A 19081-nucleotide genomic window follows, 5' to 3' on the forward strand; every position below is an offset into this window, starting at 1 on the left:
TTGGATGATTATGGGAACAAGAAGGCTCAAGTTTGCTACTGAAGTGGGGACAAGTATGATGATGATTGGAGGAAGCCAAAGAAGGAGTGGCTGCCTTATGATGAGTACAAGAAACAGAAGGAGGAGAAATTCAGGCAAATTGGCTGAGGTTTTTACCAAAAAGAGCAACTACCAGCTGAAAAGAAAGTTGATTTGGAGTCTATAATGGTTCGTTTCATGGAAGATTCAGAGAAGAGACATGATGATACTGATGCAGCATTGAAGGATCAAAGAACAATGATGAAAGAACAGCAGACCTTGCTGAAAAATCATCAAGCCATGATGATTGACCAACAAAACTCACTGAGAAATTAGCAAGCCTCCATCAATAACCTTGAAGCTCAACTTGGCCAACTTACAACTTTGGTGAATGAAAAGCTATTTCCTCAAATTCCTGAAAAGAAGACTCAATCCCATGTTATGGCAATTAATACTGAAGAAGAGACAATCTCTGAGTTTTTAGAAGCCCTAGAAGTGGAGCCAAAGCCATCCAGACCAAAGCCAAAGAAGACAAAACTCGAAAATGAAGATGTTGCTGAATTACCAGACTCACGTTGTGAGCTCTACATGCTCACGACGTGGGCTCAGTCTGAACAGAAAAATTCAGATTCCGTTCCGACTTACCGACCGCCTTTTCCGTTTCTGTCTCGAGTACATCTCAGTCCATTGGAAAGGGAACATCTGGAGTTTATTCAGTAAATAAAGGGTATTCCTATTAATACCCCTTTTATAGATTCACTTTCAAAAATTCCAGAATACGTAGATACTCGTCAACAATTAAAGAAGAATTCTAAAGTAATTTTTAGTGAACAAAGTTCAAGAGTTGTATTGGGAGAGATACCTAAGAAGATGGGAGATCCCGGACGCCTCACTCTTCCATGCGAGTTTGGTAACAATTTGAAGACTTATGCTTTAGCCGATTCTGGGGCTATCATAAATTTGATGCCCTATTCATTCTATCAAAAGCTAAATATTCAGAAAATGAAGGCTACAAAGATGACCATCCACATGGCCAATCGTTCGGCGACTCACCCGAGGGGAATTGTTGAAGACATCCTTGTTAAAATTGGGAAATTTGTTTTCCCAGTTGATTTGTGATTATGGATATGAAGGAGGATGTTAATATTCCAATTATTCTTGGTCGCCCTCTACTTAATACTGCTAGAGCTTTAGTTGATGTTCGTGAATCCAAGCTTACATTGAGAGTTCGTGATAATGAGGAGACTTTTGGAATACAAGATGGTTTTCAAAGAAAAGATGTGAAAGGTGAGATGTTCAATATGGAAGAATATAACGATCTTGAAGATTTGGAAAAGCTCATGGAGGAAGAAATCAAGACAATTCATCAAATCAAACGCACCAAACCGAGAGCATCCGTCTCGTTCTTTTGTTGAAGTCATTACCTACACAAAACCAACAACTTTGATGAGTGAGGAAAACGATGAATTGTCGAGTGATGAAGATGAGGCTACTTCCAAGGAGACGGTTCCAGTGGCGAAAGAAGAGAAGGTTCCTATTGAGCTAAAGAAGAATGAAGAAAAATTGGAAACAAAAGGGACAAAAAGGAAGCTTGACATAGACGAGGCGAAGGCTAAAAAGGAAAATTCAAAGAAGACGTATATTAAACGAGTTCAAGCATACAAGAGGCGATGGAAAGAGCAAAAGATTCAGGTGGTGGACTCCTCTGACAACTCAACGTAGGAGACACAGAGTTCGGCTCACGACTCCATAAAAAAGAAGCGCTTCTCGGGAGGCAACCCGAGTTTGGTTTGGATTTTTCTTTTCGTTTTCCTTAGTTGTAGCATTTTTTTAGGAAAATCAATCATATCCTTTAAATCATTTTATGCATACTAGAACACTAAGTGTGGGGTCCTAAATTGAGTAGAAATAGACTAAGAAATATAGTAATAAAATTGAGAGTTATTGAAAATTTACCCAAACAGAACTCATGACGTGAATCGTTTGTATTCAAGACGTGAGTACAATAACAATTACACACTTTTATTTGTTAGCCCAATACATGCCCCAACCCATTTCTTACTTAATTTAATGGCCCAATTTATCAGTGCACTAAACTCACGACGTGAATACAAGTGTATTCACGACGTGAATTTTGAAACACACGAGACCACAAGTAATCAACAGACTCCTTTGACCAAGCCATTTTGTTTATTCCCCCACGAAGTGAGGCTGTCTTTTGGTCCCCCCTATCTTATTGAATTTGGCCAAATTCCAACTTCTATTCCCTTTTTGCTTATGTGATCGGCAATCTAAGGTAATAATTTCTTATGTTTCATGGCTAATATCACTTTACTAGTTGCATTTTGGGGCTAGGGTTTGGTCATTAGTGAATTGTTCATATGTGACCTAAAATTCGTGATAGAGCACTTGCATGTTGATAGATTGTGGTTAGATTTTACATAGTAATAAACCCCAACAAAGTTTTTGGCCCGATTCGAGTTCTATCTTGACCAATCTTGACCAGCCGCGACGAACTCACGATGTGAATCCTGAACATGAATATTACAGTTTTCTATTTTCTTATAATTCTTGGATTTGTTTTTGTTTTGAGGTTGGTTGTTGTTTTCTTTTACAGGAATGGCTCCAAGACGCGAGGTTCCAATCGGGGTTGCAAGTTTGCACCCATTCTACGTTTTCCCGACCACCATGCCACGAGATATTTTGGCACGTTGCAACAACGGGCTAGGGTGGTTGCACAATAGGGAAATTGTTGTTGCCCTTACAATTCATTGGGCAAGATTGAGGGAGTTCGAAATCTTTGATCGGTTGTCTCCGTTTCTTACAAAGATATTTTTGGGAAATGGATTTTCATTCACGTGCAAGGGCTAGCATAATTTATTTGGTATCCAAGAGAGGGTATATAAGGAACTATGCGTGGAATTTTTCGCAACTATGGCATTCCATGAGAATGTCTAAGAACCTACGTTTCTGCAAGCCTTAGTTTTTAGACTCGGTGGTGAATATCGTGAATGTAGTTTGGTTGAATTTTCCTGGAGAATGGGGTTATATGAAACTCAGGAAGCTATGACTCCAGAATTTGTTATGTTTTTAAGGGAGGTGGCTCAAGGATATGAAAATAGGGCCTCGAGGCTTGAGTTTTGGAACAATATTGCATCCTAAATATTTAATTTCGGAGTGTCACCCGAGAGTAGCATAAGATCCCCCATTTACCACTTGATACATCGATTCATCACTTTCTCCATTCATCATAGGCGCCATGGGGATAAGTTCACGAAGCAAAATTTGTTTTTTTATGGTGCATCTTACAGCCAGGAATGTGTTGTAATATTCCATATTTCCTGGCTCGTTTCTTAGTTGGTTCTGCTACAAGTTCCCGCCCCGGGAGCCCTATCTGTGGGGGCCACTTCATCACTCGATTAGCCCGTTCTTATGGTTTAATCATTCCCTATATTACCCACTCGTTAACTTGCATGGAGGATAACGAGTTCACTATGGGATACTTGGAGACAATGAGGGTTGTTCGGAATTTTGGGTCTCATTGAGGCCTTGTTCATACTGATGATGAGGGTGATGTTGGAGGGCAGCCTGGTGCACAGTCTGAGCAACAACCACAGCTAAGGCCTCGGAGTAGAATGTGCGAGGACGAGGACGAGGAGAGAGAGGACAGTCGGTGCATCAACCCGCACCCATGGGAGGACCAAATTTTGGGGGTAATATGGTCGGGTATTTCGAACAACTTTCGTTAAGTGTCAATTGGATTGGAGGGACTGTGGAAAATCTAGTATAGCATTTGCATGTGGAGCAACCTCCTCACCTGGGGTATCATTACCCAATTTGCCCTAGGTGGAGTGAGTATCGAGGTCAAGGGGGAGATGGAGCCGGTACAAGTGGAGCACAGGATGAAGAAGATGACGATTGATTTCTAGTTTATTTAGTTTTTATTTTAATTTCGTTTGGTTTGCATTTGTTTGGTTTTTAAACTTGTTATGGTTTGTAAGACTTATAAGCTATTATGTTACTTTTAGTCGTCCTTTGGTGGCTTTATTTCAGATTTGCTTTGGAGTCTCGGAAAAGAAGGTCGAGTCGAGAGTGTATGTGTCTAGCCAAGGGTTGTCTATAGTCTAGAATCGCGAGTCGAGAACCACAATTGCAAATAATGTGGGGTGAGTCAAGATAGAGGATGAATTTAGTGAAACGTCATAAAAATTCTCCATTTAGAAGTGTCTTTATCCATTAAGATATTGGGGTGGAATGCCAAAATTAGTAAGAAGAATGGGTAGTTTTAATTTCCAGTCGCCCAATTCTCACGTCACGAGTTGGGTTATGAGGTATTTCAGAATACGCAGTTCAGCGATTTCACATCGTGGGACATATTACTTACGTCGTGAGTTTTCTGTTTTCACCGTATTAAAGCTTTTTCGTTTCTATTCACTACATGGATCACCACCATCATATTTGAAGTTCTTATGATGATTATTATGGCTCGTTTCCTCTACTATAAATGTGACGTATGCTTTCCCACATTATTTTACACATTTTGAAGATTTGCATCCACTTTTCTTGAAGATTGAAGTTTCGATTCGTTACTTGTTGGTTCATTTTCATATTTCACAAGTTCAAGTCCGAGTTCTTATTTACAAGAGTTCCAAATTCGAGATGCACATTTTGCACACACATCTGGAGTTCGATCACGCCACTATCCCAGGGGAGTCTGTTCCTTTTTCTCCCTTTTATTGTTTTTTTTAGTTTATGCATACAATGAGGGCATTGTATGAAATAAGTGTGGGATAGGGGTCGGAAAAGTAAATTGCTAGAAATTAGTAAATTTAAAAATTTTTAGAAATAAATTTGAAATAATAATCTAAATAAACAATTCTAGTAATAATGATAATCCAAACTTAAGTTGCTAGCGTTGTGTGGGATGATCCGATGAGAGCTCAAATGTTTAGTTTAGCCAATATACATTATAGTGCATTTGTGGCCTCTTTTATTCTAGTGAAATCATGGGACAAAAACACAACCTCGTTTACTTTGAGGAATGCAATATGTTTAGCAGCCTGCACTTGAAATGTATCCAGAAAAACTAATACCTTAACCAATAAGGGTTGAAGTAAAGCGCCCCTACTTAAGCATGTAGGTTTTTGAGTGAAAAAAAAGTGAGTACACGTAATATAAAACAAGTGAGAAATTACGAAAAGTAAAAAATTGAAGAATTTTTGGAGTTATAGAAGTACGAAAATTAAAGATCAAAAATTCCGAAGTATCAAGAGTTGAAGATACCAAAAATTACAAAAGATGGTGACTTCAAAGAAATTGAGGATCAAATATCAAAGAAGTGAAGAATTCAATAACTCCATAGTATGGTATCTTAAAAGTTGTAATTCTCTAGTTTATGTATGTTTGGGTTGCTTTACAAAAATACCTTGAGGTTAGGAAGATTTATGCGTAGCTTAGTGATCATTAAATTACATGAACTTGAACCCCTAGTGATTTAGTGAACATTAAATTGCTAGAGCTAGGATCGACCAAAATCTTAGATAGTAATTGAAGTAAATAAATTTAGTTGTGCTAGATAACATAAATTTTGACCATAATTGTATTTGCCTAATCTTACATAGCAAATTCATAATCTACAACTTATTTTGTGTTTGATTGTGTGTAACCATACATAGTTTTACATGAATTAGTTTAATATTAGTAAATTTAGACTTAAATCACTTATACAATAATAACCAGGTTGATAATCCATAATTGTTAGTTAACCATAAAGAAGAAGCAGATTCGAACTAAACAAGAGTGTTTTTAGTAATTGATTGAATTTGAGTTAAGTTCGTCTGATCTTGCAAAATCAGATAAAAACCCCAACTTTGTTGATAATTTACGTTTATTTAATAGTAGATAGGTTAACTAATCAATACCGTTCCTTGAGATCGACACCCGACTTACCTGACCATTCTATAATTTTGACAAGGTACACTTCCTAGGTGCAATTAGTTAGTTAAGGTAGTTAGGTTATAAATATTAAAATTAGGTGTAGCTATTTGCATGCATCACTGACCTACCCATGTCAAGCCATTCTGGGGTGCTGACCTACCCTTCGGTCTATCTCACCCGGTCACGGGGAGTATTTCACCCCTAGTACTATCACATAATAACATATCATAAACATGTTGTCAGACATATCTGGGGTGTCCGACCTACCCTTCGGTCCTAACGACCGAATCAGGGGACTATTCCCCTCCTACTACCTCTATCACATAGAACATATCATACTAACACATAGAATTCATCAAACAATAGCAAACCAAACAATTATCACAAAGACAATCATCTCAACTGTAATCAATTACTAGTGGGTCGGCCTTGGTACCTTTGACCCACTTCCACTGAAGGGTAACTCACATCAACGTCATGTAGTGTCTGCACTGCCCTTGGTGTGAATATCGACTTTCCCCGACTCCTAAATCCCTACACGACAACTTTTCTAAGTTATCAACTCATACTCATAACCCTTACAAGAGTTACTCAAATCCAAGTCAAAGTTAAAGTCAAATCCTTGGTCAAAGTCAACATCTGGTTGACTCGACTCACCGAGTTGGCCCGCCAACTCGTCGAGTCCCCATATCCACAAAATGCCATAATCTCATCCCTACTCGTCGAGTCTAGCAATAGCTCGACGATTTCGCCTTCAACAACACATCAGATTATCTTCAACCGACTCGCCGAGTTCGTCCTTGAACTCACCGAGTTCATCTTCATCCATAAGAAGGTGTTCAGTCTATGACTTGCCGAGTTCCTTTTGAACTCGCCGAGCCCGTCTTCATGTGGCTGGGACATTGCCTTGAACTCGCCGAGTCCTATGATTTCCAGGTCCCTAGTGAACCTAAACAACTGGGAAACCTTTGATCTTAACGCCTGGTCCATAAACATAAAGGATTTGGTGGAAAATACACCCCGACTCGCCGAGTCCCAAGAACGACTCGCCGAGTCCCTCTTTGTCCAAAACTATACGATCGATGGTCTTAACGCATCAAAACCATAGATCTGGCCTCCTAGGGTCCATTTTATACATAAAGCTACAAATTTGATGTACATACATGGGGCCTTTGGCTCAAAAAGCCATAAAAGGAGGTCTACAAGATGCATGGGATGTTTATGGCAACAAAGTTGGCACCTTTATGCCATAAAGACCCCCAATAGCCCCAAATCCGAAGTGCAACTCTAAGCACACCCACAAAATCTGATTTTTGGTTCTCTATACTCATAAAAAGGGTAGAAATAGCCCCAAATCAAAATCTAATAGATAGATGGTCAAGGTTATAGCTTTTTACCTTGAATGAGCTGAGAATGAAGTAAAACTTATGGATCTCCTTGCTTCTACTTGAAATTCCAAGCTTCCTTCTTCTTCTCCAATTTCAAACACACACAAAAACCACCAAAAAGGCTCAAGAACACTCAATAAGGGTTTAGGGTTTCAATCTAGGGGTTCTTTGAGTTGAGAGGGTGATGGAGGCTGGTTTGGGACGAGATAAAGTGTTTAAATAGGGTGCAAACCCTAAACATTAGGGTTTTGTCCATACAACTCCTACTCGCCGAGTAGGTCTCCCGAATCGTCGAGTATATCACTTAAACCTCCGATCAGAAGTCGAGTCTACTTTACGAGTTGGGCCTCCAACTCGCCGAGTCCCATAGTAAATTACAATAATACTTGAATTTAAATATGTACCAGGAACCGGGTGTTACAAATATCCCCCACTTGTTTTAGACTTCGTCCTCGAAGTCTGCTGTTGAGCCCTAAAAAAGCTCAGGATAGTGCTCCCGCATCTCGTCCTCCGGCTCCCAACTCCATTCCAAGCCCTTGCAGTGCTTCCATTACACCTTCACCAGTTCGTCCCTCTTGTTCCTCAGATCCTTCGACTTCCTGTCAAGGATAGCTACTAGTCGCTCGATATAGTTCAGGCTGTCATCCACCTGAATGTCCTCAAAAGGCACCATTGTCGAATCGTCCACCAGACACTTCCATAACTGGGAGACGTGAAAAGTGTTATGAATCTGACTGAGTTCGGCTGGCAGGTCCAGCCTATACGCCACCTTGCCCACCCGAGCTACAACCCTGAAATTTCCAATGTATCTGGTGCCCAACTTTCCCTGCTTCCTAAACCGGATGACACCTTTCCAAGGTGATACCTTCAGGAGCACCATATCCCCGACCTGGATTTCCAGGTCCGAACGATGCTTGTCGACATAACTTTTCTGCCGACTCTGAGCAGTCTGAAGCTTGCTTTGCACCTGTTGGACCCTCTCCGTAGTTTTGAGTACCACTTCGGTACTCCCCATGACCCTCTGGCCAACCTCACCTCAACATATCGAGGTCCTACACTTCCTCCCATACAACATCTCAAATGGAGGGTGGTCGCATGATAGTTGTTATTATAGGAAATTCAGCCAAAGGAAGGTAAGTATCCCAACTACCTCCAAAGTCTAAAACACTCGCCCACAACATATCCTCCAGAGTCTGGATGGTCCGCTCATTCTCACCATCCGTCTGCGGGTGAAATGCAGTGCTAAAGTGCATAAGAGTACCCAACTCGTCGTGAAACTTCTTCCAGAATCTGGAAACCGCATGTCTCAGTGCGAAATCACTGAGATGCTCTCCTGGATCGGTATGAAATGGTCACTCTTGGTCAACCGATCCACGATGACCCAAATCGAATCCACTCCCTGTGCAGTCCTGGGAAGCTTGGTGATGAAATCGATAGTGATGTATTCCCATTTCTACGGCGGAATATCCAATGGTTGGGTCTTGCTGTGAGGCCTCTGGTGCTCGGCCTTGACCTTCCTGCAGTCAGGTATCTCTCAACGAACCATGCTACATCCCTCTTCATGCAGGGCCACCAATAATCAAGACGAAGATCCCTGTACATATTCGTCGCCCCGAGATGGATAGAAAACCAAGATTTATGCGCCTCCTCCATCAGTACCTGGCGCATGCCTCCATGCTATGGGACCCACACTCTACGGTGTAGAGTCAATAGTCCACGTCTGTCATAATAGAAGGAGGAAACATGGCCCACAATACGCTCACTCTTACGATGTTCCTCCTTCATAGCCTCCTGTTGGGCCTCTCGAATCCGCTCTAACAACGGAATCACTACAGTCATCCTTAAGCAGATGTCTTTGATGGGCGTTGCCTTGCGGCTAAGCGCATCAGCCACGACATTGGCCTTCCCCGGGTGGTAGAGGATCTCACAATCGTAATCCTTCACCACATCAAGCCACTGACGTTGCCTCATGTTCAGATTCGGCTGACCTATAAGGTACCTCAAACTCTTATGGTCCGTGTAAATGGTACAACGGACCCCATAAAGATAATGACGCCAAATCTTGAGGGCGAAAACAACTGCCCCAACTCCAAATCATTCGTCGGATAGTTCGCCTCATGAGGCTTCAACTGCCTCGAAGCGTAGGCAATAACATGCCCCCTTTGAATCAATATCGATTCCAAACCCGAGATGAATGCATCGCAATATACCACAAAATCATCCATGCCCTCTGGCAGGGCTAAGATTGGCGCCTCGCACAATCTCTGTCTCAGAGTCTCGAATGCAGCATGCTACTCTGACCCCCAACGAAAGACCACGACTTTCCTTGTCAACCGGGTCAAAGGCACAACTATCTTGGAGAAGTCCTGAATGAATCTCCGATAGTACCCTGCCAATCCCAGGAAGCTCTGAATCTCAGATGGAGACTTCGGCACCTCCCACCTCATCACAACCTCCACCTTGGCCGGATCGACTGAAATCCCATCCCGGTTGACAAAGTGCCCAAGAAACTGCACCTCGCGCAACCAGACCTCACACTTGGAGAACTTGGCATACAAGCTCTCCCTCCTAAGAGTATCCAATAACTCCCGCAAGTGCTCCTCATGATGCTCCCGAGTCTTGGAATAGACCAGGATGTCATCAATGAAAACTATCACAGACCGATCCAAAATCGGTCTACACACGCGGTTCATGAGATCCATGAAATGTGGCAGGAGCATTGGTGAGCCCAAAAGGCATCACACCTGAGTTGATAAGGATTGGAGGCAAATGTGAAAATTCTTGGATTTCTCATATTTGCTCGTAGGAATAGTGGTTGGAAATAGCGTGTCAGGGAGTCAAGGGTTCATTAAAGGCTTTTGGTTAATATGATGGATTTGGAACTGGTGGAAAATTCACGATTGGTATGTTTGAGTCCTTTTCCGCGTGTTTGGTAGTGATCATACTCAACGGCAAGGGGTGGATTTAATGAATGGTTGAATGTCAGTTCTGGAATATGGGTTTAAAGTTTACATCTGATGGGTTTCCGGTCTCGAGAGGCAGATTGTTTGATCTGGGTTGGTGATTTAGTTGAGAGTCCCTAGCCCTGTGGTTCTCGCTAGAAGTTCGGTTTTATAGCTAGGAAGTTGTAGATAATTGATGTGCACAAAAATACCTACTAGTTTTAAATTTATAACCTAACTAACTTAACTAACTAAAATGCACCTAGGCAGTGTACCTAGTCGAATTATAGAATAGTTTGGGTAAGTCGTGTGTCGATCACAGAGAACAGTTTTAATTAATTAATTTACCTACTATTAAATTAACCTAAAGTTCTAGCAAAGTAATGGTTTTTATCTAATTTTGCAAGTTTAGATAAACTTAAATTCTTAAACACAATTCACTCAAGTAATTAGAACACTTCTGTTAGTTTGAATCCACTTTCCCTCAATGGTTTAGCTATTAATTATGACAATTCATGTTGGTTACCAATTAATGTATAATTAACAATTCAATTCCAAATTAACTAATGTTGAATTAATTCATGTAGATCTATGCATAGTCACACATAATTTAACACAAAATCAATTATTAGATAGAATTGGAGCTACGTAAGATTGAGCTGACAAACATAATTATGTTCATAATATGAGTTCTCCAGCACAGCCAAATTCAATACTTCAATTACTTATCTAAAATTGGTTTAATCTTAGCTCTAATAATCTAATGTTCACTAAATTACTAGGTAATCAAATTCATGCAGATTAATGGTCACTAACTACACATAATAAGACTTTAAAGCAATCTAGTATCAAATCAAGCATGCTAGGTGTAATCAATCAAACACAAGACATTAACCAACAAGAAAAGTCTAAGTTATTATAAATAAACCATGAGTTCCAGCTTCATCTAGCTAACAGAAGCAACTAGATTTAGCTACTCATACTAGCAATTGAACTAAAACAAGTCATAATCAAAAGCATAGTAAAGTACCAATCTAGAAAGTTAATTATGTTCTTCTCCTTCTTCCTTGGTATTAAAACCAAATTCTTAGCCTTCTAAACCTCTGAAAAACGATTTCTGAACTTTTCTCCAGCCAACCAACCTCTAAAATTCGTAGGGATCAAAGATATATATAATTTTCTAAATAACCATACTTACGTCGTGAGCATAGGAGTCTCACGTCGTGAGTCCAGTAATTATCTGTATCCAACACGGACTCATGCTTCGCAATGTCTGTCTTCTAGAATGTCCGAGCTCACGTCGTGATAACGCTTTTTGCTGGATTTTTCATCTTTTAAACTCTTAACCTCCAAAGTTCCAATCCTTAACGCTTTCAGTCTTTTTTCTTCAAAATGTATTCTTTTGGTTGCAAAACATAATTTAACCTTTTAAGTATCATTTATCTATGCAAATAACCAAAATATTAATCAAAATGTAAATAAATATTTCCTAAAAATATGTATAAATATGGCAATATCAATCATGTTGGCATTGTGTGTGCTTCTTTGCAGCGGTTAATGGACGAGGCTTACATTAGGAGTCGCCATGGTATTGATGTATCAGATGTTTTCATCAACAAGTAATGGTTTATGTGATGGTATATTGGGTTGAGGAGATCCAGTCATGTTGAAGACTCTGTATTTGGGTCAACCTGCATGGAGATCACATAAGTTTAGGGTTCGGATTCAACAACAATGTTGGTTCGTTAGTAAAAGGATCAGTGTTGTTCACAGTTATGGTGTAGGCCAGAGTGTTCGGTTCCCAGGTGGGTGATAAGGAGTGATTTCGAGGACGAAATCCAATTTAAGTGGGGAGAGTTATAACGCCATGTACTGAATCGTTTCCTATGTGGGGGTGGTGACCCGAAGACCGAGTATCATCAGGCTTAGGGCCTTTGAGGAAAAGAGATTTATACCCATTTGGGTATGGGTAATGTAATTTAGCCCCATGGTTCTCGCTATCTCCTTCGACATTTTGGGTGGCAAAAATGGAAGCTTTATAAGTGTAAATTAGGAGAAATTGGGGATTACGGAGACGGGGAAGTGATACAGGGGGGGAAAAAGGGGGTGGAGCGGCTGTTTAGCTAAAAGAAAAGAGGGTTTTATTTAGGTCTAGGCTTTAGCAGGTGGAGAGAGAGAGAGAGAGAGAGAGAGAGAGATTAATTTTTATTTTTTGTTTAAAAAACCTCATAAATGGTCCCTAAGTAGTGAAATGACGAAAATGCCCTTACCGGACAAATACTGACGGAGTTAGTCATAAGGACTAAACATCAAAAGTTTTGAGACCACATGGACCATCCGTGAGGTTTTTTAAAGTTAGGGACGAAACTTCATATTTTGTGAGACCACAAGGACCATTTATAAAGTTTTGTCTTATTTAAATGAAAAAGTTTCGGTTTTGGTCAATGCAATCCAGTCACACTCCTCTCCGCCAATTAGCTTCCACCAAATCTTTCTCTCTCATCTCACCAAGCTCCAAACGGGACCCTCGTAGTGAGCGATAGGGGTGATGTTTCGATTCCATTAGCAACTATAGCGACTCCATTTAGCGAGCCCACTCCGAACAACCTTACAACCATAAATAAGATAAAAACGCATTTAAACCCAACAAACTTTTTCGAATCAATGTTCTATGGTTTTTTTTGGCTTCCTGGGTATGCCAGGTTTTTTCTGATTTAAGAAGTCCATTTCAAAATTTTGAAGGGGTACATAAGATAAAAGGGAAGAATTGGTGGATGAGTAGATCTGTTGACTTTATAGACTATCCAGTCTAACTTTAGATCTAAGTCGAAGAAGAAAGACAAAATTGCAAAAATGGTCCTTATGGTTGGCAAAATTTTGTGCTTTTGGTCCAAAACGAAACGTTGGTGCACCACTGGTCCAATTTTGAATACTTTGTGTGGTTTTGGTCCCCATATTTCACATTTTAATGTGGTTTTGGTCCATACCCTACCTGAAATGAAGAATATATCCTTAAATAACTTTTTTGAAATTTTTTTAATTGTTTTCTTATTATTTTAATTAAAAATAAATACAAAAAAAAATCAACCCACCCCAACCCCTCCTAAGTTACACCCACCCCACCCCCTACATCTCTCACTCCTTACATTGACTCCATTTCCCTCTCACACTTCATTTCTTGACACCACTACTGCCGATGGACCACCACCTACCGAACCACCGCCGCTGGACCACCACCTTCTACATGTCACTGGACCAGCACCACCGTCGGATCTGCCCCTTTTTAGCCACAAACCACTACCGTCACTGGTAATGCTGCCCTTCATCTTCGTTTTCTCAGTAGAAAACCACCGCCATATCTATTTTTTTTTAGCTAGAAACCACCACCATCTCCGGTAGCACGTCCCTTCGTCTTCATCCTCTCCATCGAAAACCTTATCTTCTTTTGGAAAACTATAACGATCGTACCAGTAGAAGAGGGAGAAAGAGTGGTGGAGAAACCTATAGTGTCGCAGTCTAGATTTATAGCTCGAGTCTTCTTCTTTGGTGGAGGTGGTTTGACAATGGTTTTAAGATTCGACGATAGAGAGGGAGAGGCTGCAGATCACAATTGGGATGGAGAGCCTTTTGAAAATCCTATATCCGATGAGAAGGGAGGTGGCTTTGACGCTCCAGATCTGTAAAACCATCTGATGTTAAGATGGCGTCGTTGAAGGTGGTTTGGGTATGGATGGCTCAGATGGTTTCTGACGGTGGTTCCCAACAAATGTGACATCGGTTTTCGATCTAAGCATGTTTTTCCGACGTAGGGGAGATGGAGGTGTGTGGGTGGACGACAGATGATGGTGGTTGGCGGTGGACGGTGGTAGCAGTCGGTGATATTGAAAACAAGTGATGGAAGTCGGTGGTGATGGTGGCAACTATGGGTGTGTTCTCTTCGGTGTGCGTGTCTGTGAATAAAACCAGATAGAGACCGGAGGGTTTTTTTTTTTATTTTTAATTAATTAAAAATATTATGATAAATACAAAATAATAAAAAAACAAATCTAAAGGATATAATAGTCTTTTTAAATTGACAGGGATAAAACCAATAAAAAATCCAATTTTGGACCATACATTTTAAGTTAATATAGCAACGTTTAGTTTTGACCAAAACCTGTAAATTTGCAGAGACAGGACCGTTTTTGCAATTTTGTCAGGAAGAAACTACCCTCTTATCCGACGTCACCCAATTCTCCGGCAGAGCTCCCTTCTCCGGTGACGCATATTGCTCAGGCGATATCTCCAGTTCCGGCTGTCAGATTTCTATGGTGGTGATTTGGGGATTTGTCTCTTCCTCCAGGTATAGTAATCCATTGGTTGGTTACTAAATCGCAAACATAGTAAACCAGAGATCCAAATAAAAAACATAGAATCAAACCATTGTTGAAACCTAAGATTTTGAATTGATCAGACTGTTGTTGTTCTTCGAAAGTAGAGAGAAAAAAGACAGAATTTTGAGAAATTGTAAGCTTCGAGACGATGCGGTCTCGGTGAGCAGACGTGAGAAGTAGAAACGGGAAAATGTAGGTTGGGAAATTAGGGCTCGCCATTGATTGCAAACACATTTGAACCTAAAAGCTGATTTCAGGGGCAATCTTGAGAGGATTTCGAGAAGGAGAATCATGGAGCTTATGAAGACTGTATGTAAACGTATGAGCAAGGAGAATTGATCATTTGAAAAGAGGGTTTACTTGTGTTGAATTGGTTGGTGTGATTACCTGAGATTGGGAGTGTTTTCTCTTTCTTGAATAGGTGATTTGATCATCCTCGTCGAGTTGATTGCTTGAATAGGTGATCTGATGACAAAGGGTGCTACAATACCCCTAACTAAACGTTCAGGTTCAACTCATCAGCATCTATCCTACGTGGCATGCCGGTAATATAAGGTTAAAGAAATTTTTGAACGGGTGATAGTCGAGTTAGTTCCCCTAAAATAAAATTTTAAAACAAATAAAAAAGTTATAGGGTTAAAATGACATTTTTCCAGTTATATATATTATTATGTGTGATTAGGATATCTCACCTAACCCACTGAATTTCATGGATGCCTTCTGTGGTGCCTATTGCTTCCAACATTTCAATTGGAATTTTGCTTCCACACATTTTCATGGAAGCCGCCTCCTCCTCATCATCCTAGCCATGAGCCCATGACCCACCCCACCCAAAAAAATGTAAAAGGCTAGCTAGCACCCCACCCAAATTTCATAATTTCAGTAGATTTACATGAATCTCCTTCCAAGTACTGCTGCACTTGCAATTGCTTCCAGTACCATTTTGATTTGATCAACAAATAATGGAGGCCTTTCTGGAAGAGACCCAACATCTTAAAATCCAACTGGAAGAGATAAAATCAGCTACCAACAACTTTGATGACAACAAAGTGATTGGAAAAGGTGGATTTGGGAAGGTGTACAAAGGAGTACTCTCTCAGTCTAAGGTTGCTTTTAAACGTTTAGATCGTAAGCATGGACAAGGAAACCCCGAGTTCTTGAAAGAGATCCTGACTCTTTCCCGTTACACACATGAAAATCTCATCTCTCTCCTGGGATTCTGTGATGAAGATGATGAGAAGATCCTTGTGTATGAGCATGCATTTCACGGAAGTCTGGATCGCCACTTAAGTTCCGCCAGTCTCACCTGGTGGAAACGCCTCAAAATATGCCTCACGGCCGCAAAAGGGCTGTGCTACCTTCATGAGCCCAATGGGGAAGAACCTCAAAGAGTCATTCATCGAGATATAAAAAGCTCCAATATTCTACTGGATGAGAGTTGGAATGCTAAAATCTCTGACATGGGATTGTCGAGAATAGCACCTACTAATCAGAAGCACAGCTTTCTTGCCACCAATGTTGTAGGTACGTATGGGTACATAGATCCACTTTATATGGAGACGTATTTCCTAACAAAAGAATCGGATGTATACTCTTTTGGAATGGTCTTATTCGAAGTGTTGTGTGGGAGACTATGCTTTGAATATAACAATGGTCATTTTTTGAGCTTGTGGCCAATGTGGAAAAAAAGCTATGAAGAGAAGAAACTAGATCAGATTATCTTTGAAGATATGAAGGTACAGATGAATCTGAGTTCCTTGGAAAAATTTTCAGACATTGCTTATCGGTGTCTGCAGAAATCTCGTGAAGAACGACCAAAGATGTCTACTGTTGTGGAAGAACTTGAGGTAGCACTTCATATTCAGAAGACAGAAGGACCAGTGGACTTTGAAGAGATGATTAAAACTTCAGTAGCTCCTCAGGTCTATGAATCCAAAGAGGAACTACGGATGCTTCTCTACAGAGGAATGTTGGTTAACGACGGAAAAACGGTAATTAGCTATGCTGTTTTTTATTTCTTATTTTCATTTATTTTATAAACGGTAAATTGTAATTCGTGATTTGTAAAATGTTTTTCATATGATCATTAGAAACACATTTTGACTAGATTATGCATTGGGCCACAAACAACTCTCTACTAGATGAGATCTCATAAATGTTTGATCAGTGTATTCATGTCCTAACTTGAGGTTTTTTAATGGACAGTGGTTTTCGTTAAACAAGAATGGTGAACATTGCGAAATGATATCTGCAGCAGAATGTTTGATTCCTATTCTCCCTCCATCTCCCAGCTATTCATCTTCCAGCATATTTCCAGCAAACTACAGTGCACCATCTGTTTGGAGATTCAAAATGCACGTCAAACCACGACTTTTGTCACCACATGTCACATACGCAGTAAACCTTGTGTTCGATATTATTGACCACAAAAGTACGGACCTACTTTTATTCCTCAATTATAAATTGGCCGAGGAGATATACTATTCGACTTCATACTTGGCATATAAGAGAGAAGGTGGAAGGCTCATGACTACATTGTATCAGTTTACTAGCGTCAAGAGAAGTGCTGATCTTAATATCACGTTTGATTGCCAGCAACATGAATTGAGAGTAGAAGGCATCGAGTTTCAGCCTATTGAGAGAGTAGTAAGCCCACAAATATTTTTTTTCCTTTGTGTTTCAAACATTCTTAGCGTGAGTTAGATTGATGGTATCAAATAGAAGAAGTTAGTTATTTGAAGAATACGAGTTTTTGTAGTATATCAAAATGTAATGTGTATTTTATATTATAGGTAGAGAAAAAAGAGGATGAGGAGGTGGATATGCCAGACACATATTGGGAACAAAAATTACCAAGTGATTATAAAGACATAATCAGGCTGGCAAAAGATAGTCATGTGCAATGGACAACAAAGAAGGAACTCTACTCCATTCTTTGCAAAGGGATCCTAATCAATAATGGTGACGAGGTACATTTCCTATCTTTTCTCATATATACGTAGTTGTTTGTAAGATATATGTGATGTCCAAGATTGTTTCTCAAAAAAAGTACTTATTGGACAGTATATGAGATACACTAACAGTCTAACACTGTTGTGGAACCTATGAACATGGTTCTACCGCTTCAAAGGGATGAACTCCAGTATAGTATGAGTATGTCAATCTAAGTACTCACACAATTATGGTTCACAGTGGTTCTCCCTTGCCAAAAATGGGAAGAAATGTCATATGTTACCAGCAAGAATGGTTTTGCGAAAATCAGAGTGGAGTTGGAGGTCTTTACCTGAATCAAGGTTCTTTCTCTATCTTTCACCTAGTTTTCTTGTAGCTACTAGCCATGTCACGTGTAACATATATAGGCGTCTTGTAGCTCAAATTTGATTGTTAACAAGGTTATCTTTCCTAAACACAATATTTTTTTTTGCAGATTTAAAGAAGTGGCTTTTTGTACTCAAAAAACCTTTTCGATAACCTGCACTTCCAAAATATTGTCACCCTATACAGGATATGCATGTTATCTTGTTTACAAGATACAAACAAAAAACTCTAATGTTGGGCAAGTTGTGGAAGTGAGTGATCATGGTTGGATCAGAAAGAGTGCAAAGTATGATCCACAGCATATCCTTTTGTTTTTGCCTGAAACCCCGATTATTAGACGAAAGGTTAATGACAATAACACCCAAAACCTATTAAAGAGAACTAAAATGAAAGGTGTTCCACAACGAAGGAACGATGGTTGGATGGAAGTACAAGTAGGGGAATGTCAAGCCCCTTATACTACTACTCACAAAATGGATCTTTATCTCAACCTTAAGTCTTTCTCGAGGATTAGAGGGCTTATGGTGCAAGGAATTGAGTTTAAAGTCATTTAGGTTCTCTAACTTATGATTGGAAATGAACTGATTGTAATAATGAAGTTTGCGTTGCCTATTGTTGAATTGATACCTTGGTGATGATTGGTCCATAGTTTCTTCTTTTTCATATCTTGGCAATTGTGTATTTCCTATATCCTTACATTTATGTAAGAATAATGACCTAATCATGGTCATGTTGTTCTAGACACAAATTGAACTCAACCTCTTCTGGAAGGAGCTTCACACAAGCAGTAAGTAATTCATGATGATATTAACTAAAATTTCACGTTAGGCCTTTTAGAGTCGGTAACTATATGATTGTTTTCAGCAAAACTCATAAGTTAATTTTTTTTTCTTGAACTCTTTAATTTCATTGAACTGTGAATTTTGTATGAACACCTGTATGTTTGGATGGGTATTGATAGTAAAATATTCTCCATAATGATCCTGTATGTTTGGATGGCATTGATAGTAGAATATTTTCCATACTGATCCTCTCTCGTTAAATGGAAATTATGGAATTATATAAACATAATAAAAATATAAGATGGGCCAAGCTATGCAACGTG

General features: G+C 39.8%; 1 protein-coding gene and 1 long non-coding RNA gene across 2 annotated transcripts; one reads left to right on the forward strand and one right to left on the reverse strand.

Moving 5' to 3' along the window:
- Positions 1 to 11175: 11175 nt before the first annotated feature.
- On the reverse strand, positions 11176 to 14535 carry LOC145075114 (uncharacterized). Its single transcript, XR_013692337.1, has 3 exons — positions 14442 to 14535; positions 11858 to 11976; positions 11176 to 11728 (listed from the first exon to the last, which is right to left on the reverse strand). It is a non-coding gene; the product is annotated as an uncharacterized LOC145075114 (long non-coding RNA).
- A 725-nt stretch (positions 14536 to 15260) lies between these two features.
- On the forward strand, positions 15261 to 18639 carry LOC145075113 (uncharacterized). Its single transcript, XM_079021416.1, has 5 exons — positions 15261 to 16649; positions 16864 to 17304; positions 17451 to 17627; positions 17851 to 17951; positions 18086 to 18639. The coding sequence occupies exons 1-5, from the start codon at positions 15621 to 15623 to the stop codon at positions 18528 to 18530; spliced, it is 2193 nt and encodes a 730-aa protein (XP_078877542.1). The 5' UTR covers positions 15261 to 15620; the 3' UTR covers positions 18531 to 18639.
- The last annotated feature ends 442 nt before the right edge of the window (positions 18640 to 19081 follow it).

This window comes from Lactuca serriola, chromosome 9, assembly GCF_051521515.1.
Source record: "Lactuca serriola cultivar US96UC23 chromosome 9, Lser_US96UC23_V15, whole genome shotgun sequence".
NCBI lineage: Eukaryota > Viridiplantae > Streptophyta > Magnoliopsida > Asterales > Asteraceae > Lactuca > Lactuca serriola.